Source organism: Portunus trituberculatus, chromosome 31, assembly GCF_017591435.1.
Source record: "Portunus trituberculatus isolate SZX2019 chromosome 31, ASM1759143v1, whole genome shotgun sequence".
NCBI lineage: Eukaryota > Metazoa > Arthropoda > Malacostraca > Decapoda > Portunidae > Portunus > Portunus trituberculatus.
In genome coordinates, this window is record NC_059285.1 from 19,382,912 (window position 1) to 19,404,721 (window position 21,810).

General features: G+C 40.6%; 1 protein-coding gene across 2 annotated transcripts; it reads right to left on the reverse strand.

Annotated features, from left to right (window-relative positions):
* Nucleotides 1-765: 765 nt before the first annotated feature.
* LOC123511405 (tyrosine-protein kinase Dnt-like) lies at nucleotides 766-18,967 on the reverse strand. Of its 2 annotated transcripts, none has more exons than XM_045267255.1 (12): nucleotides 18,716-18,967; nucleotides 17,852-17,979; nucleotides 17,249-17,392; nucleotides 16,500-16,593; nucleotides 15,855-16,014; nucleotides 8,743-8,948; nucleotides 5,890-6,048; nucleotides 5,392-5,554; nucleotides 4,679-4,807; nucleotides 3,026-3,185; nucleotides 2,297-2,433; nucleotides 766-2,015 (listed from the first exon to the last, which is right to left on the reverse strand). In XM_045267255.1, the coding sequence occupies exons 1-12, from the start codon at nucleotides 18,822-18,824 to the stop codon at nucleotides 1,904-1,906; spliced, it is 1,701 nt and encodes a 566-aa protein (XP_045123190.1). In that variant the 5' UTR covers nucleotides 18,825-18,967; the 3' UTR covers nucleotides 766-1,903. The 2 variants fall into 2 exon arrangements, with proteins under 2 accessions (XP_045123190.1, XP_045123189.1); XM_045267254.1 differs by having other exon boundaries at nucleotides 8,743-8,951.
* Between the last annotated feature and the right edge of the window lie 2,843 nt (nucleotides 18,968-21,810).

Sequence of the window (21,810 nt, forward strand, 5' to 3'; positions counted from 1 at the left end):
CCTGTGTGTTGTGGTCTCCCTTCCTTAGCTGTCTCAGGATATTTCTGAGCATATCACCACAACACTGATTCTTCAATATCAAAGGAACTCCATTCAATCCTTTTCTCTTCATTTGAGTATTCTTCAAGACTATTTGTGATCAGTACACACAATGTTCCATGTCATTTTTGTTCTGTACATATCTGTTTGATGAAGCTTCCTCTGAGCTGCCTTGGTGATTCACAGCAAATCATTGCAAACACATAACACAATGAAAAATTAAATATCTGAGTGAGGGATGCACATGTCTCTTGTCTATCTCCAGAGGAAGGCAATCTAAAATATAGCTACAACCTTTTGAGCTCTTCCAAGGCCTCCTGAGTATTGTGTTGGTGTGTTGAGTATCAGTACATCGTCTCCTCCCAAGCTGTGTCGAGAGTAGTGTAGTCATGGAATCTTGCATTCATCTGTTGCATATCTCAGGGACTGAAATGCTGTCACCTTTTCATAGGTGTGACGCTTCATGTCTGGGAGCCAAGTGTCGTCCTGCAACTCTGAGAGCAAGGCCCTTGGCCCAGCTGCTTCGTGATCCTACTCGAGGTTACATTCTATGTAGGTAACTCCTGCCATCTGGCTAAGCAATGAAGTTGGGTGAACCCAAAGCTTCAAGTCAGCCTGGGACTTTATGGTGACAATGGCTGCCTTATGATTTACATAGTGCCTTGCCTTTGAAAACCAACTGCACTGATGACAATCATAACATGTTAGTGAACCAAACACAAAGGGTCATACCTATGTCAAGTGTATTATTATGCTATTCATAAGTACTAGAGTATAAATGCATTTCATCCACCTTCATTACTATTATAATGTGGTAAAAATCCTGTTTCACTGAAGGCTATTTGCACCTCAATGCAACATAACTATACTGAACACACACCTTGTGGCCTCACACAGTTCAAATCACACCCAATAAATAGCTGCCCTTTGTTTCCCATAACACTCTTGCCCTCACATCATCACCAGATTTTCACAATTCTTTCACAGTTAATCATGTTTATTTTTTTCTTTCCTAATTTCCAATAAATGTTTTTATACAACATATGTAGCACAGAACACTCCACATTCTCCATTTTGATACTTGTACTCCATAATTGTGAAAGCTTTTGTACAGCAGTCAAGTATCTGAATGATCTTTGTACAGCTGCATCGCCTCTACACACTTGCCACACCAGCAACAATTCATAAGCATGTCATGGTACACATCTGCCACTTCACAACAAATGCAGTTGTCCTCTCAAAGTTTCTGCAACACTCAACATTTTCAAAGTTTTTCTGTAGCAAATGAGGAGTTACACCAAGAAGACTACATTGTGCACACCATTTCCACACTGGCCCATCCATACCACCCAGCCACATTGCCACCACTGCCCTGCCTAATGCACAACATCCACCTCCCACCTTCACTGCCTAAACACAATGGGGAGATTATGGCACAGAAACACTATCCTTCAGAACATCCTTACCATTCTTCCTTCAGTTTCTCCAAGAAAAATAATTGAGAAGCAAGTCTTACAAGAAAGAAGAATGGATGGAGCTTGTGAGGGACAGGGATATGGTAGTAAAAAGGGAAATCTTAGGGACCTATTAGGAGCAGAGGGAAAATGTTCAAAGGAATGGGAGCTGCAATGACTTAGCTACAAGAAGGGATGTTTGTCAGTGAATGTTACAACTGGTGGAACAAAACTGAATGAAAGAAGAATGAGGTGAAGGAATAAAAAAGGTGAAACATTGTTTATAATACTGGTGGGAATTAGTAAGGTCTGAGTGTGAGTGAAGGTGATCGTGAGTGTGTGGGTGAAGGCAGTCAGTGAGGTGGGTAATAGTGCTGGTGTGGCATGGGTGTGGCCAGGATAAGGGAGGGTCACACATAGCGGTCCAGGTGCTGTTGGAAGTTGGTGAGATATGTGGTGAGTTCGTCCACTGTGGGTCGCTCCTGGGGGGCTGTGGTCCAGCAGAATGTCATTGCCTTGAACCTGAAACAAAAATAAAGTGATAGGACAACCTCGTAGTGAGTCAGAAACTATGTAAGATGGGAACTGGTCTAGGTAAACAAAGGGAACAAGAAAATGCCCAATGAGATGCCAGTCCCTAAAGAAAGGTCAAAAAGATCACCCAGAATTGCAGGATAAGTGTCTTGAAAACTCCTGAGACTCTTTAATGTTAGTACTGCTATTAATCCTTCAGCTACCAGTAATAGTGGTGGTGGTGGTGTGCCGAGGCAACAGCTACCCACCATCCTTCAGCCAGTACTCACAATTCATCAGGACAATTGATGGGCTGTGCCAATCTCACACCCTTGCGCAGCACGGCTGCCATCTCAAAAGGGTCAATCTCAGCATACGGTTGCTGACCCAGTGTCATCACCTCCCACAGCAGCACACCCCATGACCACTGCAGGGAGGAGAAGGGGAAGGAGGAAGTGGCAGTGATGTAGTGGTCTATCATTGCATAATGTTCACTCATCATCATCACAACACATAACATACTTCTTATCACCATCACCAAAACATCAAATCAACACTAAAGTACAGTAAGTTGCAAAACACAATACTTCATGCATTACACACACACACACACACACACACACACACACACACACACACACACATGTGCCCGGTAGCTCAGTGGTTAGAGCGCTGGCTTCACAAGCCAGAGGACCAGGGTTTGCTTCCCCGGCCAAGTGGAGATATTTGGGTGTGTCTCCTTTCACGTGTAGCCCCTATTCACCTAGCAGTGAGTAGGTACGACATGTAAATCGAGAAGTTGTGACTTTGTTGTCCCGGTGTGTGGTGTGTGCCTGGTCTCAGGCCTATCCGAAGATTGGAAATAATGAGCTCTTAGCTCGTTCTGTAGGGTAACGCCTGGCTGTCTTGTCAGAGACTGCAGCAGATCAAACAGTGAAAGACACACACACACACACACACACACACACACACACACACACACACACACACACACACACACACACACACTTGATCCTTACCACATCCGAGGCTGGTGAGAAGATCTTGTGTGTGAGGCTCTCCAAGGCGAGCCACTTAATGGGGCGGTTGTGGTTGTCACCCAGGCAGTGATAGTCCCCGGGGTACAGGTCTCTGGACAGGGCACAATCTCCCAGCCGCACCTGCAGTCCCCCGTCCACCCTGGCAAATGAGAAAATGAAAAGTATAAGCAATATGTGAATGGCTGATTAAGGAAAACATTAAATTAAGGGAAGCTACAAGAAGCCAATGTGTCTACACATGGTAATTCCTGAATAAGACATGCCTAGCTATGGACACCTACAATCATTATCCATATATCTGACTTACTTTTAGAACTTTCTGTCAATCTTACACTATTAATCTGATTACTGAATCTATTCTATGCTGTATGTGATGACCAATTGATTCCTATCTCTTTTTAACCCTTAACGTACGGTGATAATTTCGGAACGATTGTAGCGTCGCCTGCGGAGAGGCGGGGATCGTTCTGGGAATCATGATTTTTCCACGTTAAATGTTTGAATCTCTCCCCCTCACTATTGTTCCTGGGGCAAGTGGAGGTATTTGGCATCTTTTCTTGCTCGCCTCCTCGAGCCTTGAGACATATGTTCCCTCACAATAGGTCATCTTTTCCCATTCTGAGGTGACATCTGGCAACCCTCGTGACCCAGAGGGAGGAAATGGTACTTTGAGTGATGTTATGTCAGTGTTACTCGGTAATGACATTGAGGACAGTGATGAAAAAGAAGACAGTGATTTTTTTTACTGAGACAGAAGAAAGTGAAGACTCCAGTAGTGGTTCTGATAGTGATCTGGGAGACAGAGACCAACCCTCACAGCGATGTTCATAAACCTCTTCACGTACTCCCCACGAGCAATGTGCTGGTGTGTGTCACCCATGGTTGCCTCTACAGGACTGTGCTTGTTGGCCAAGTCACGTGAATCCCATTGCTAATAAGAGTTGCCAGATTCCAATTAATATAGAAATCCACAATACTTGTAATATGTGGTTTCTTTTTCTTTTCCTGTTTTGCACATCATTTCATATATCTGAGTTCACATTTTCTTGACATGAAAGTGCAAAAATTCCTACTTTTACATCAAATTCAAATGCCTGAAGAGAGAGAGAGAGAGAGAGAGAGAGAGAGAGAGAGAGAGAGAGAGAGAGAGAGAGAGAGAGAGAGAGAGAGAGAGAGAGAGAGAGAGAGAGAGAGAGAGAGAGAGAGAGAGAGAGAGAGAGAGAGAGAGAGAGAGAGAGAGTGCGCACTGTGTTATTGGAGCTTGGGGGGTATTTCTTAGTGGAAGGGTTCTGCCATGGGCTCAGGGAGAATTTTTTGATATGCAATAACTTTGCTCTCAGAGGTCATAACATGTTGAAAACTACATCGTTGTACTCAGAATAACACAAAGAAATAAGCTTTTATAAGGAAAAATATTTTTAGCATTTTTGACAGGTGTGATTTTTCCCCGCTGTAAGAGACAGAAATTAAATCAACCCCCTGTACTTTAAGGGTTAAAAACAATGTTATCATACTAGACTAAAAAGACAAGATACTGGTTCTCAAATAATCATCCAGAAATAATGTGACTCATAAAAACAGAGAGGAAGAAATTGGTTCTCAAATAATCCAGAAGCAACAACATATACTCACACACAGTTGCGTGTGGCAACATCTTTGTGCAGTAGGAGACGTGCATGTAGGTAAGCCAAACCCTGCAATACCTGCACTCCGACAGACACCACTTCTCTTGTCACCAAGGTGTGGCATCCCTGCAAGAACCTGCCGGGGGAGAGAGGACCACCTGCTGGTATCCTGAACTACTTGACCTATTTCCACCACAAAACCACATGATAACTTCAGGTGAATAGGAGGCTAATTGTATTAATGAGAAAAAGCATTGACAAATTGATAACAAAGGAGATAAGATATCATAATGGCAGCAAAATGAAGGAATCAATGACAATATGAAAAACTTCAGGTAATAACAATATCACTTAAACAATTAAAAGCAACAGTATAAATATATTCAATTAAATGTGAAGGAGAAACAAGAGCAATATCAAGTTCAGATAATCTTTCATATCAATTTGCCATTAATCTTAATAAGCCCAAGCTTCTTATTTAATTTTCTCTATGCAAGCATACATACATATAACAAAGTTGTCCCTTCTAAAATGGGGATAGACAATATCAGGTAGCCACATAACTTTCACAGTCACATTCATTCACACTGCTCTCTTGGCTCTTTGATCCCTAATAGAGAAGAGATAGTGTTCCTGCTCTAACTTCACAGGGATTGTTTTCTTTCTATGCACATCCACAACATCCTAACCAAAGGCAGGCACAGGAGGGGCTGCACTCACCTCTTCAGGTTGCCCTGTGAGGAGGCCGGCAGGATGACATATGGGGGTGCCTCAGGGGGGGAGACCACTGCCCCCAGCACCCCAAGCAGGTTGTCATGGGTCAGGCCAGCCAGCATCAGCCCCTCACTCAGCAAGACAGTGCGCTGACCCTCACTGGCCGAGTCTGTAATGTTACCACACCATCAATAAGAGGTATTGACCTTAACACACATGTAAACATGCACAAGCAAACACACAAAATATTTGGAATAACCTTGAAGTGAAGAAGGTCTGGGAAAAGAACTTCCATGAGATAAGACTAAGTGAATAAAAGTAGATAAAAATAAAGAAAACCATGACCTTGACTAAACTCTACATTTCAACTAACTAAACATTTACAATGCTCAACATTGTGCTACAAGTGTGTTCCTCTTTGAACAAAAATATAATGGGCTCATGATTTATGAAATTAGAGTGAATGACCTACTTTCTAACTGTCTTCTCCTGATCCTGACCTACCTGTGACAGTCTTGACAGTGACAGGGGTTGGGTGGGGCTGGTCTGGGGGTTGGTACAGGGCTCGGTACACCCGGCCAAAGGTTCCTTCTTGTTGCACTTCCCGCAGCTCCACCCACTCCCGACCTGCCCGCAGCCCAGCCAGCCGTGCTGAGAGGTCACCTGGGGAAAGAGGAAGTGAAAATGATGGTTATATATATATATATATATATATATATATATATATATATATATATATATATATATATATATTTTTTTTTTTTTACATTACAAGGGCACTGGCCAAGGGCAAACACAGTGTTGGAAAAAAAAAAATCCCGCTGGTTGCCAGGCCCTGTTAAAAGAAAAGTAGAAAGAGAAAAAACAGAAAAATCTAAAAGGAGGGTCCAGTTAACGTAAGAGGTGTCTTGACACTCCTCTTTTGAAAGAGTTTAAGTCATAGGCAGGTGGAAATACAGACACAGGTAGAGAGTTCCAGAGTTTACCAGTGTAGGGAATGAAGGAGTGAAGATACTGGTTAACTCTTGCATTAGGAAGATGGACAGAATAGGGATGAGAAGAAGTAGAGAGTCTTGTGCAGCGAGGCCGCAGGAGGGGAAGGCATGCAGTTAGCAAGTTCAGAAGAGCAGACAGCATGAAAACAGCGGTAGAAGACAGATAAAGATGCAACATTGCGGCGGTGACTTAAAGAATCAAGACAGTCAGTTAGAGGAGAAGAGTTGATAAGACGAAAAGCTTTAGATTCCACCTTGTTTAGTAAAGCTGTGTGTGGATCCCCCAGACATGAGAGCCATACTCCATACACGGGCGGATAAGGCCCTTGTACAGAGCAAGCAGCTGGGAGGGAGAGAAAATGGACGAAGACGCCATAGGACACCTAACTTCTTGGAAGCTGATTTAGCAAGAGTAGAGATGTGAAATTTCCAGTTTAGATTTTTAGTGAAGGATAGACCGAGTGTGTTTAATGTAGAGGAGAGGGAAGTTGAGTGTTATTGAAGAAGAGAGGATAGTTGTCTGGAAGGTTATGTCGAGTAGATAGTTGTAGAAATTGAGTTTTGAGGCATTGAACAAAACCAGGTTTCTCTGCCCCAATCAGAAACAAGTGAAAGATCAGAAGTTAGGCGTCCTATAGCATCTCGCCTTGAGTCATTTAATTGTTGTTGGGTTGGGCGTCTGTTGAACGCTGTTGAATAATGCAGGGTGGTATCATCAGCATAGGAGTGGATAGGGCATTGAGTCAGATTTAGGAGATCATTGATGAATAATAGAAAGAGAGTGGGTGATAGGACAGAACCCTGTGGAACACCACTGTTGATAGTTTTAGGGAAGAACAGTGACCGTCTACTACAGCAGCAATAGAACGATCGGAAAGGAAACTGGAGATGAAGGTACAGAGAGAAGGATAGAATCCGTAGGAGGGTAGTTTAGAAATTAAAGATTTGTGCCAGACTCTATCGAAGGCTTTCGATATGTCAAGGCCGACAGCAAAGGTTTCACCGAAGTCCCTAAAGAGGATGACCAAGATTCAGTTAGGAAAGTAAGAAGATCACCAGTAGATCTGCCTTTACGGAAACCATACTGGCAATCAGAGAGAAGGTTGTGAGCTGATAGATGCCTCATTATCTTCCTATTAAGGATAGACTCAAAGGCTTTAGAAAGGCAGGAAATCAAAGCTATAGGGCGGTAGTTAGAAGGATTGGAGTGGTCACCTTTTTTAGGGACAGGTTGAATGTGAGCAAACTTCCAGCAAGAAGGATAAATAGAAGTAGAGACACAGATGAAAGAGTTTGACCAGGCAGTGAGCGAGTTCGGAAGCACAGTTTTTGAGAACAACAGGAGGGACTCCATCCGGACCGTAAGCCTTCCGAGAATCAAGGCCAGAGAGGGCCAGGAAAACGTCTTTATAAAGAATTTTAATTTTAGGGATGAAGTAGTCAGAGGGTGGAGGAGTAGGAGGAATATGCCCAGAATCATCCAAAGTTGAGTTGGTAGCAAAGGTTTGAGCGAAGAGTTCAGCTTTAGAAAAGAAGAGACAGCTGTAGAGCCATCTGGATGAAGTAAAGGAGGGAAAGACGAAGAAGTAAAGTTGTTAGAGATATTATTGGCTAGATGCCAGAAATCTCGAGAGGAGTTAGAATTGGAAAGACTTTGACATTTTCTATTGATGAAAGAGTTTTAGTAAGTTGGAGAATAGATTTGGCATGATTACGGGCAGAAATATATATATATATATATATATATATATATATATATATATATATATATATATATATATATATATATATATATATATATATATATATATATATATATATATATATATATATATATATATATATATATATATATATATATATATATATATATATATATATATATATATATATATATATATATATATATATATATATATATATATATATATATATATATATATATATATATATATATATATATATATTATATATATATTATATATATATATATATATATATATATATATATATATATATATATATATATATATATATATATATATATATATATATATGTATCTTTTTATTTATGCCATTTGAATAGAGTAATATTTGACTGAATACTTGGCAGGAGGGATTTAACCCTTGAAATTGAATTGTACAGAAATTACTGATGCTGAAAATGAAATAAAAACAACACAGACAAATTCTTGAGATCAAGATTTATGTAACATCCATCCATAATGAAAGGGAGATGCAAAACTCAATCTACAAAATGATACTTATGTTTGAAAACAAGAATAAAACCATACATCTGGAAATGCATGAAACCAACAAACTAATTCTGGGCTCAAGCATAGATCATTTAAAATTGACTCACTCTGGCGTGGGTCTGTGTATTGAGGTTCTGGGCTGGCAGTGGTGGTGGTGGTAGTGGCAGTGGTAGTGTTGGTAGGCTGTGGGGAGCGGCGTAGCTCACTCAGGGAAGAATGGGAGGCCTTGCCCAGCCCGGCTACCTCTCCTGCCACACCACCACGTCGGTTATTGGGGATGGATGACGTCCGTGATACTGCTGCTCCCTGCCGTCTGCTGATGAAGGAGGAGGGTTACTCTCTACATATGTATTTATCTAACTTCTAATTGTCTCTTTGTGTCTAAATCCTTTTTCTCTCAACACATACACACAAAAAACTTAGTGGTAACATGCCTGCCTGTCAATAGATAGGCTGGGGTTTTCATGTCCACTAAGATAACAAGTTCAACAGCAAGCATTACTGTCCACAAGAGTAAAAGAAACAAGTGTGTGGTATATGAAGGATTTTGGCCTTCTTTTTAAAAAATCAGACTGTATAAATCTTACATTGTTACCAAAGGATAATTGCAAGTAATAAAGAGTTTAGTGCATAATGCTGAAGACTGTGTGAAACACACACACATGAAGATGATGAAGAAGATATTATGCACCTTAATAAGATCCCAGCTAGAATATGCAGCATGTGTCTGGTCACCGCATATGAAGAAAAATGTGAAGAAGGTAGAAAGGGATGGTACCAGGACTCACGGAGTTAGACTATGAGGAAAGGCTGAGGAAGCTGGGGCTGAACACATTAGAAGAGAGAAGAACAAGAGGAGCCATGATAACTATGTATAAATTGGTGAACAAGATTGACATACTGGATAGAGTTGATAAAGGTGACCACAAGTAATTATCTCTGAGGACATGGAAAAAAGCTAATAAAGGACATCTGTCTAAATGACGTGAGAAAATACAGTTTCCCGCATCGTAGCATTGATAAGTGGAATAAACTGAGCAGTCATGTCATTGATGCGGTGTGTGTCAATCAGATGAAAGAGAGATATGACAGGAATGGACAAGGAGACAGGACACAGAGAGCTTAGCTCGGGCCCTGTAATACACAAATAGGTAAACACACACACACACACACACACACACACACACACACACACACACACACACACACACACACACACACACACACACACACACAGGGAAGGGAAAGTTTCACTAGAATGAAAGAGAGCCAACATAATACTGATATTTAAAGGAAGAAAGGCAACTGAACCACTAAATTATAGACCAGTGTCACTTACAACTGTCTTAGGGAAGTTATGTGAAATGATTACCAAAGAAAAATGGGTTAAATTTCTAGAAGAGGAGCAAATCATATCGAACAGACAATTTGGGTTCAGCACAGGGTGGTCATGTGTATCAAACTTATTAAGCTTCTACTCAAGAGTTATTGCAGGACTTGAAAAACAGAGATGGATGGGAAGACACAGTATACCTGGATATTAAAAAGGCTTTTGATAAAGTATCTCATGGAAGACTACTATGGAAACTAGAGAACATAGGAGGACTGCGAGGAACTTTGCTCGAATGGATAAGAGATGTGAAGGATAGGGAAATGAGAACTGTGATCAGAGATACATATTCATCTCGGGGTAAAGTAACTAGCGGAGTGCCACAAGGGTCAGAGTTAGCCCCTATTATGTTTCAAATTTATCTAAACGACATTCACGTTGGGATAAACAGTTGTATAAATTTATTCGCTGATGATGCAAAGCTGCTAAAAGTTATCAAAACCAGAGAAGACTGTCTGTTGTTGCAGGAAGATATAAACAAGATCTATAAGTGGAGCAGGAAGTGGAAATTGGAGTTTAATGCCAAGAAATGTCACATAATGTAACTAGGAAAGAGTAAGAGAAGACCAATATGGAACTATTTGATGGGAGAGGGACAAATAATGAAGACAAATGAGGAAAAAGATGTGGGAGTGATCATACAGGAAAATCTGAGCCCCGAAAAACATACAAGCAAGATATTTGGACTATCATAAAAAATGTTTACTAATATAAGAGTGGCATTTAAATACATAGATAAAGATATGATGAAAAAAATCACCACAAGCATGATATATGTCTAAGGCTGGAATATGCAACAGTAGTATGGTCTCTGAGCTCTAAAAAGGATATAAGAAAATTGGAAAGGATACAGAAGATTGCTACAAAGATGGTGCTGGAATTAAAGGACCTAACATATGAAGAACGACTGAAGGAAATGGGACCGCCAACCTTACAAGATAGAAGAGAACATGGGGAACTAATAACAATGTATAAGATAGTAAATTATATTGAAAAGATAGACAAAGAAGACCTGGTGCTGTTGACAGAAGATGATGGAAGGACAAGAGGACATGAAAAGATCAGGATGAGGCAGTGTGTGAAAGATATTGGAAAATACAGTTTTCCACACAAAATGGTGGAAAAATGGAATGCATTGGATAATGAAGTTGTTACAGCACATAATATGCATAAATTAAAGGAAAAATTAGATAAATGAAGATATGGAGACAGGACACTATGAGCCTCACTCAAACCCTGCATAATACAACTAGATAAACACACACACACACACACACACTGGAGGGTTCTAGATATGAGACTAAAGAAGTGGTACCTACGGAAGTACGAAGAGGTCGTGGAGGAGGCAAGAAATTAAGAGTGACTTATACTAATATAGATGGGTTGTTAACCAGCTTGTTGGAGGTTAGGTATTATTTGAAAGAGAAAAGCTGGATGTAATGTGCATCGTTGAAACAGAAATAAGAGAAGAGATCCATGTTAACTTTAAAGAGGAGGGATATAATAGCTGGAGGAGTGCTAATAATGGTTCGTGATAATATATGTGTGGAGGATGTGCAATATGGTGAGGACAAAGTGGAAGTAATGGGAGTAACAATCAAAATAGAGGAATTAAAGAGGAGAAAAATCATAGTTATATATGTGCCACCTAAACAAATACATGGGGAACTGAAGAAGATAAAGATATGCAAAGAGAGGTGATTATGTGCCTAGATAACATGATAAGAAGAGATGGAAGAATACTTTTAGATGAAGACTTTAACTGTGAAAAAGTAAACTGAGAGAGATGGAAGTAATGGATAATGCTGGACAGTGGAGCAAGGAAGTGTTACAGTTGACTATGGTTAATGCAATGGATCAGTGGGTGGAGGAGTCAACAAGGTACTGGGGGGAAGAAGAACCATCATTGCTTGACCTAGTATTCACAGAGAAACCAGATGCAAATACAGGAGGAGGATGGGATAAGTTACAGAGATGACTACTAAGGAGAGAGATTAAATTATGAAATAGGGAATTTTGAAAAATTAAGTATCTTTTTTGCTGATATTGAGTGGAGAAACATTGTTAGGAAAGACAATACAAGGGAAATATGAAATATTCTTACAGAAATATAATGAAGGAGTAAAAAAATATGTACCTTTTTATATAATGAAGGAGTAAAAAAATGTACCTTTTTATAGAGTTAAGAAAAAAACACATGCTTGGTACAATGCTAGATGCACAGAAGCTAAAAAGGCAAAAGATAAAGCTTGGAAGAAACTCATAAAACAGAAAAATGACAATAACAAACAGCAATATAGGGATGCGAGAAATGAATATATTAGAGTAAGGAGAGAGGAAGAAAGAAACTTTGAGAAAGATGTGGTGAATAAAAGCAAAGACGAACCCAAACTTTTCTACAAATCTATAAATGGCACAACAAAAAACAAGGTAACAATAGAAAAAATAATTAAAGGAGGGAAGACATACTAAACAAAGAAGGAAATGTGTGAAATAATGAATGAGAGTTTCAAAACAGTGTTCACTGCAGAAGATTTCACAGAATCTAATAGGACATTGCATTGCCAAGGATTACAGGAGATCGCAGTACACAAGGAGGATATTGGAAGATTATTGGATAAGTTGGACGTCAGAAAAGCAATGGGGCCAGATGGTGTATCAGTCTGGGTGTTAGAAGAATGTAAAGAGCAACTACTGGATCCAATTTGGGAAATAATTACAAGTTCAATAAATGAAGGGAAAGTTCCACTAGAATAGAAAAGAGCCAACGTAATACCCGATATTTAAAAGAGGAAAAACAACTGAACCACTAAACTACAGACCAGTGTCACTTACAAGTTATGTGAAATAATTATCAAAGAAAAATGGGTTAAATATCTAGAAGAGGAACAAGTCATATCAAACAGACAATTTGGGTTCAGGACAGGACGGTCATGTGTATCAAACTTATTAAGCTTCTACTCGAGTTATTGCAGGACTGGAAAACAGATATGGATGGGTGGACACAGTATACCTGCATATAAAAAAGGCTTTTGATAAAGTCCCTCATGAAAGACTACTATGGAAACTAGAGAACATAAGAGGACTGCGAGGAACGTTGCTAGAATGGACAAGAGATTATTTGAAGGATAGGGAGATGAGAACTGTGATCAGAGATACATACTCATCTTGGGGTAAAGTGGAGTACCACAAGGGTCAGTATTAGCCCCCATTATGTTTCAGATTTATGTAAACAACATTCACATTGGGGTAAACAGTTATATTAATTCATTTGCTGATGATGCAAAGCTGCTAAGAGTTATCAAAACCTAGGAGGACGGTCTGCTGTTACAGGAAGATATAAACAAGATCTATGAGTGGAGTAAGAAGTGGAAATTGGAGTTTAATGCCAAGAAATGTCACATAATGTAACTAGGAAAGAGCAAAAGAAGACTGGTATGGAACTATTTGATGGGAGAAGAACAAATAATGAAGATTAAAGAGGAAAACAATCTAAGAGTGATTATACAGGAAAATCTGACACCCGAAAAACACATAAGCAAGAAATCTAGATTATCATATAAAATGCTGACTAATATGAGTGGCGTTTCAATACACAGACAAAGATATGATGAAAAAAATTATCACTAGTATGATACAACCAAGGTTGGAATATGCAGCAGTGGTATGGTTTCCAAGCTCTAAAAAGGATATAAGAAGATTAGAAAGGATACAGAAGATTGCTACAAAGATGGTGCTGGAACTAAAGGACCTAACATATGAAGAATGATTAAAGGAAATGGGATGACCAAACTTACAAGATAGAAGAGAACGATGGGACCTAATAACAATGTACAAGATAGTCAATGGCATTGAAAAGATAGACAAGGAAGACCTGGTCCTGGAGACAGAAGATGGAAGGACAAGAGGACATCTAAGGAAGATTAAGATGAGACAGTGTGTGAAAGATATTGGAAAATACAGTTTTCCACACAAAACGATGGAGAAGTGGAATGCATTGAATAAAAAAGTTGTTACAGCACATAATGTGCATAACTTTAAGGAAAAATTAGATAAATGGAGACATGGGAGACAGGACACTATGAGACCTGCTCGAACCCTGTACAATACAACTAGGTACAGTAATACTCCGCTTAACGAACGTTCATCTAACGAATTTCCGGCTTAAAGTACTATATAAAATTAGACCAAAAAGTCCGCATAACATACAACCATATCCCTTTCAGAGAATTTTCTGGGTTTGAATTTGCCGGGTGAAGGACCGAACGTGGCAGCTTCGCTGTGATTGTCTGGCTCCCCGCCTGTCTCTAGCACTCCTGGAGCTGGATCCAAAATTCTTTAACAACCTCAGAGCAACCTCCTGGTGCGAAATGGCTTCCATGAACGCTTGGAGGGACGGTGATGAGGTTGCTCTGAGGTTGCTGGGTACACCACCTCTGGAGGTGGTGTTACTGTCTTATATATGCATATATGTTCACAAAACAACATTTCTCCGGCGACGAAGCGGCCAAGTCGCCGTCTGTGGCCGATCTCATCATCTCTGCTTTATTTTTTGGTATTTCATGTAAGATTTCACTTTATGCATTACAAAACAATCCTTTCTTGGAGGCAAAGCTTGTAAAAAGCTAATAGAAATATATATATATATATATATATATATATATATATATATATATATATATATTTTATTTTTTTTTTTTTTTACCCATATGGTATGTTGGGGACCAGCCCAGAACACATCCCCCCCTATTTCCATTACTTCCTATGGGAAAATTACGTCCGCTTAACGAATTTCCGCTCTACGAATAGCTTTAACACCCCCTATCCTGTTCGTTAAGCGGAGTATTACTGTATATACAACTTGGTAAATACGCACACACACATTGACTAATATTAGTGACATTTCAATACATGGACAAAGGTATGATGAAAAAATTATTACAAGCATGATACATCTAAAGTTGTAATATGCAGCAGTGGTGCAGTCACCGAGCTTGAAAAAAGATATAAGAAGATTAGAATGGATCCAGAAGATACTCATAGCTACAAAGATGGAATTGGAACTAAAGGACCTATCATATGAAGAAAGGCTGAAGGAAATAGGACTGCCAACCTTACAAGATAGAAGAGAACAAGGAAATCTAATAACAATGTATCAAACAATAAATGGCATTGAAAAGATTGACAAGGAAGGCCTGGTGCTGGTGACAGAAGAAGCTGGAAGGACAAGAAGACATGTAAAGAAGATTAGGATGAGAAAGTGTGGGAAGGATATTAGAAAATACAATTTTCCACACAGAACGGTAGAAAAGTGGAATGCACCGAGTGATGAAGTTGTTACAGCACATAATGTGCATAACTTTAAAGAAAAATTGGATAAATGGAGACATGGAGACAGGACATTATGAGCCCGCTTGAACCCTGTACAATAATTGTCGTCGTCGTCGGCTCCCACTCGTGTCCGAGTACTGGGTCCTGTCGTTAGTCGAACGTCTCCTATCTTTGGGGTGGATGTTTGTGTTTGATGTGACTGTTAAGTCCGAGTCTGTGGTGGAATAATCGTGGACAGTGTTCACAAGGGAGGGTAGGGGGGGGACGGGGTTGTTCTCGTCGCTCTCTTCTTCTTCTCCCTGCTTCTTCATTCTCTCTCCTCTTCTCCTCGAAGTCCACAGTGCCATGGTGTACTGCACTACTCCACACCTTCCTGTCCCTGGCCGTTTCTTCCCACGAGGACTGGTCGATGTCAGTTACTGCCAGGGTGCGCTTCAGCTGGTCTTTGTAGCGCATTTTGGGTAACAATAATACAACTAGGAAAATACACACACACACCTGGCTGCATTGTTGTACATCTTGTTGTGGTGTGTGTGGTTGAGTGCTGCCAGAGCTGCCACCAGTGCCAGGAACACACCCAGGCCAGCCACTGTCACATACACCACAGTGGTTGAGTGTCCTCCACTTCCCGTCGCCTCCATGTGCACTGCCTCATTCTCTGAGAGAGACACACACACACACACACAGCTATGAGTGACTTATTAATGTTAATACCAGCACTACTTTTGTCTGTAAGAGTTACACAGAACAATCATAATTTACAAAGGTTTAACATAAATCACTCCATTATGAATTTAATTATTTTGCAATTTGCTTTGATTTAGAGATAAATATCAAATAAGAAAAGAAAACAAAATTTTAATTTGTTACAAATGTTTCTTTTTTTTCAAATGACTCCTTTATATATCAAATTAACTAAGACTAATATCAAAAAGATATTCACTCAGCTCTAACAATACTTCATATTTTTTATGTGTTTCAGAGCAATTTTTGAACAAAGTAAGTAATTCCTGCTTTTCCAGTACACACAAAATCAACAAATCAAGGATGGATGTCTGGCTTGGTGTGCATCACTCCACCAATCACCAGCATCCAGCACACCAGACCTCCAGTCAGGTGGCACCAGGAGGGAGAGTGACTCACCTCTCAGGCAGACCTTCTTGCGGTGGATGGTGAGTGTGGTGATGTCAGCCAGGGAAGTGTTCATGGGCACCTGCAGGGTCACCGTCACGTCCACCTGCAGGATTACATACAGTCACACAAAGGAATACAGAGGAAAGAAAAGTATTGTGGAATTAACCCTTCCAAGACAATTTTCGAGACACTGACTATTACTGGGCAAAATATTATCTTTTCAAGCCATGATTTACATTCTATACAATGAAGGATTACTGATCAAATTGATTGAATGAATCTAAACTTAACCTAAAGTAACCTAGTTTTGTCCTCAGGTGAAAACTCTATAGTATTTCAAGATGATCCCAAAGAACAAACACCAATGGAAATATTGGTTTAAATATCTAATACCGAATCCAGAATGAGACTCGTAGCACAGTTGAGGTGAAAGCCTCTAGGGCAGGGGTTCTCAATCTTTTGTTTGCAAACCCCCAGGGGTTCACAAGAAGATTTCCAGGGGTATTCAGATGGCTGATTTAAAGATACATCCTTTGCAGAATACCTTTGCCTATTGAGTTAGTGTCAGTCACTAAATTAACATTCTGTTCCATGTCAAATTACTAGGGGTTCGGACAGATGGTCTTATAACTCAAAGGGTTCTTAATGAGAAAAAGGTTGAAAACCCCTGCTCTAGGGTGATGCATGATAGCCATACAGCAACAAGCTTTCTGTGGTTGTCTGATGACCCAGTTCCTTCCCCAGCACAGCAAACACACCTCCGTGGTGAGCTTCCTGGTGCAGGTGAGGCGCAGGGTCCAGGAGGACAGCTTGGTGGGTACCAGGCCATGGTCACTAATATTGCACACTGGCTGCAGCACCGCTTCAGGATTGGCAACGCTGACTGACAAGGTGTAAGGGATCTGAAAAATTGGATGGTTGTCAGCATGGTTATTGCACAGCCCTACCCAAAGATAGGTCAGTATAAGCTCTGAGCTCTTCCTGTAGAGGAAAGGCTTTCTAGGTGACCAGCAGATGACCGTGGTGAATAACACACACACACACACACACACACACACACACACACACACACACACACACACAGTGTGTGTGTGTTATGCACACATAGTGTGCATAACTTTAAAGAAAAACTAGATAAATGGAGATATGGAGACAGGACACTATGACCCCCACTTGAACCCTGTACAATACAACTAGGTAAATACACACACACACACACACACACACACACACACACACACACACACACACAGAAATACAATTATAAGAAAAGATGAAAAAGAGATGATAAAAGTGAAGAGTGTAGCTGATACATACAGCTTCAGAAACATAGTAACACTAGCATTAGGGATGTCCCTCACCGTGCGGCCCTGAAGTGCCTGCCAGTAAAAAGTGAGGGCATCCAGCTGGGGTGGCACCACAATCTCATAGTTGAGGGCGTAGTGGTTGACAGTACCATTGTTGACATACCAGAGCTGGGAGTTAACACCTGTGGAGGGAAAGCACTGGTAAGGAAAGTGACCAGCAACACTAATGCATGTGTACAGTACTACAGTGAATAAGTACTGTACCTGAGGCAATGAGTGATAAAAATCCTTATATTACATGAAAATGATAAAAGTGAAAGTATGAGAAAAATTAATTGTGACATGTGAATCATGCAATGCCTGAGAAATACCCAAGCTCCATCTGTCAGCTGATCAGTTAATAGATGCATTTTGAAGTTTCAGACATTCACTGGTGTTAAGTCTTCCTATGTAGTAATGTGTTAACCTTCATGAAGTAATCAACACTGGAAAGTGGCTTGATGGATAAAGTAGGATGATTGAACAAAAACACACAACTTCTAATAATGTGCAAACTTCTTTTCCCTCAAAACCACTATTAACAACACATTAACTAATTTGTACAATCTGCACACATAAACCTGCATGTGACACTATTTCCCATCACCAAATACAACGCTTGTGTATAATGCTTTCCGCTGGCGTATTGGCGTGGCAACAGCTCTAGGCTACCCCTTGTGTTCCATATTCTGAGACTGCGCTTGACTACAACAGCTTAAGATAGCCAGACTGGTGAGAGGGGCGAGTTATCTAGAAGGTGGTAAGACGTGGGCCAATGCCACTCTTGCCTGCCTACATGCCTCTCCAGGTACCCCTCACCCTGCACAGCTGCGCCAGATCCACTACTTCCCGACAGCTGTGTCACGACCTGCCACTCACCCAGCAGCTGCTTCACGTCTTCGGCGTCCACGTACAGGTTAAGAGAGGCCCGCACACTGCCCCACACTGCCACCACCACCACCGCCGCCGCCCACTCCCGCGCCCACATCTTGCTGCTTCATGGGTCAACCACACGGCTGTATGTCCCAGCTAAACCCTCGGCAATGCTCTGGAATGGCCGCCGTCGCTACCACTGACAGCTTGCTAAGGCCACAGAGACGCCTTGTTCCCCCCGCACCATCTTTGTTGACACCCGGCGTCCCGATCCCTGATACCTGACCTGCGCCCTGCCCACCACCAGACCTTAAGCCCACAGCCCATCTATGTTGAGGAATTGGTGATACAAATTCATGGGTGCGGGATGTATATGTGTACACTGAATGAAGATGTGGTATTAGGGTAGATATGGTTATTCATAGAGTCGCCCAGGCATTCGGACAAGAGCTAGTAAACAGTGGGATGTTTTCTTGTTTTACATTCTTCTTATTACTACTACTTATATTACATGCTAGTTTACTTATCTTCTTGAAAGTCTTCATACTACATAGCCACTCCTTACGCTTCTCTCCTATCACTTCAATAACATCTATCTGAGGATTATTTCGATTTCATTTGCTTACTGTTACACATCTATCTACTTATTTAGTTAGTTGGTTAGTTATTCAATGCATTGGTTAATTTGGTTACAATTACTAATATATAATCCTCCAATAGAGAATAACAAGGTTACATTGCAATTTAGTATCTATACTCAAGTTTCTGTAGTCTACCTAGATTAATTAGATTGCATGTATGAGAGAGAGAGAGAGAGAGAGAGAGAGAGAGAGAGAGAGAGAGAGAGAGATTCATGGGTGGTTGGTAATAAATAGGATAGCACGGAAATGCCCCAATCACGAACATTCCAGAGAAAATAAAATAGCAAAAAAGTCTGGATGCTGCAAGAGGCTCCCTTTCCGTGGCTGCCTGTGGTCCGGAGGGCACGTCGTCTCTCACCACCCCTATATTTTCAAAAGGTCACATAGCTTACTTGTCGGAGGTCTCAAAAGTGTTTCTCCTGAATTATGTAGAAATCTGATCAATTTGTCCTTTGAATTACAAAAGCACTCTCAAAAACTCAACTATACCTCTTTAAAAAGTAAACCAGCTCGCATTCAGTAACACTTTGCTCTATCACCACCATTGTTTACAAATGCCACAAAGAGGATTAGCCAACAAGTTTATAAGTGTGTTGCTCCTGTTAATGATGTAGGATATAATTAATGTATCATTAGAACCATAAGAAAAATACTCTTAAAGAAGTATAACTTCAATTGGAGCTTTTTCAAAATAGTTGAAGTCAAGGTGGACATGTTTCAGAAGATGATCTTATATCGCATTATGGTTTATGCAGTAAACACCGAAAAAATGTTGAAGGTGCTTATGTTTATCTATTTTTCTGAAAATTTTCAATCTCATGTAAGCTATGCATGCACATTACAAAATATATACTCGTACCTCGTGTTGAGATTGCGGTAATAAAAAAAGAGACAAGGAAAATTTGTTTCATTTACAGACAAGGCTAAAATATAGACTATTTTTTCCTACATTCATAGATTCTACGGTAATGAGCTACATCATGCTTTTATTACACCTAGTCGTTCTCACACAATCCGGATGACGATGATCGGTGAGTACAGGCAGGCGTGTGTCATAGAGTCCATGCACCACGTGCAGGACTGACACCTTCTTGCAGCGCGCGTCCCCAACTTTTTTATTTTTATTTTTATACCATGTGGGGTTTTTACGGGAATTTAGGGGCTAAAAGGGGTACCTCCTATCTGAAAGCCCACCCGATAGGAAACCGTTGCCCCGAGTGAGGAAGCCCAACCTACACACGGACCGTGGACAGAAATCGAACCCGTGCGCTTGTAGATTCCTCGGACCACAGAGCACGCATGGTTCCACTGTACCACGGCGGCCCCTGATACTCTAATGTTCTTTTAAGTGTTTGGGAACGATACTGTGGCATGTGAAGGGTGATTAAAGGGTGTTAACAAGATACTGTAGTACAAAGAGTGCTTAAAGAGTACTGGTGAAAGATACTGAGTCGTGCTAGGGATGATATTAGAGTGTTACAGATAAAATAAAGATAAAGATAAGATGAAGATGTGAAAAGGGTGATGAAATTGTATTAAGGGAAGATACTGAGCCGTGCAAAGACTGATATAAGGGTGATGATGAAAATTATTAAGCAAAATTAGGTAAGGAGAACATCAGCCATGCAAAGGGTGAAATGATTAAGAATTCATTCGTATGTGTACTCGAGAAGGAATGCATTTCAATAAACTTAGTCTCTTTCACTCTTAGCTTATTTTTCCGCTCTATTGAGAAAAAACGGACAGCAGCTGAGAGAGAGAGAGAGAGAGAGAGAGAGAGAGAGAGAGAGAGAGAGAGAGAGGAATGCCCGCGTGGGTTGGTCATCTCTAACTCCCCCTACCCTCCCACCAACCATCCCTTCGTCCCCCTCCCTCTTCTTCTCTCCCTCCCTCACCTCTCCCACCTCCCTCCTCCTCCAACATGACACAATCCGCCCCCTTACGTTTTTGTTCCGCTTCTTGTGGCGTGCTGGGTGGAGAAGGAGGGGTATGGTACGAAGGGGGAAGGGGATGGGGAGGAATGGGGGCTGACCACACACCGCCATCGCTCCTGGGGTAGAAAAAATGGTGGTGGTGGTGATGGTGGAAGAAAAAAAATGACGACAAGCATTTTATTTTCATCTATTCTTATTTTGTATTGTTTATTTATTTATATGTTTTAGCAAGACTGGTTTAGAAATCTAATAATTGTCATCGTTTAGGACTACAACTACTACTACTATTACTATTATGTATTGCTACTGCTGCTGCTATTACTGCTACTACAACTACTACTTTTACTACTACTGCTGTTACAACAAAAACAACAACAACAACAACAACAACAACATCTACTACTACTACTACTACTACTACTACTACTACTACTACTACTACTACTACTACTACTACTACTACTACTGCTGTAGATAATGTATCGTCCCCATTATCAATATCAATAACTCACATTATTAATATTTC

Coding starts and splice junctions, on each gene's coding strand:
- LOC123511405 (XM_045267254.1), bottom strand. CDS start 18,824: ATGTGGGCGCGGGAGTGGGCGGCGGCGGTGGTGGTGGTGGCAGTGTGG. Junction 16,594..17,248: donor CCAGGAAGCTCACCACGGAG/GTGTGTTTGCTG, acceptor GTAATCCTGCAG/GTGGACGTGACGGTGACCCT. Junction 16,015..16,499: donor CAAGAAGGTCTGCCTGAGAG/GTGAGTCACTCT, acceptor TGTCTCTCTCAG/AGAATGAGGCAGTGCACATG.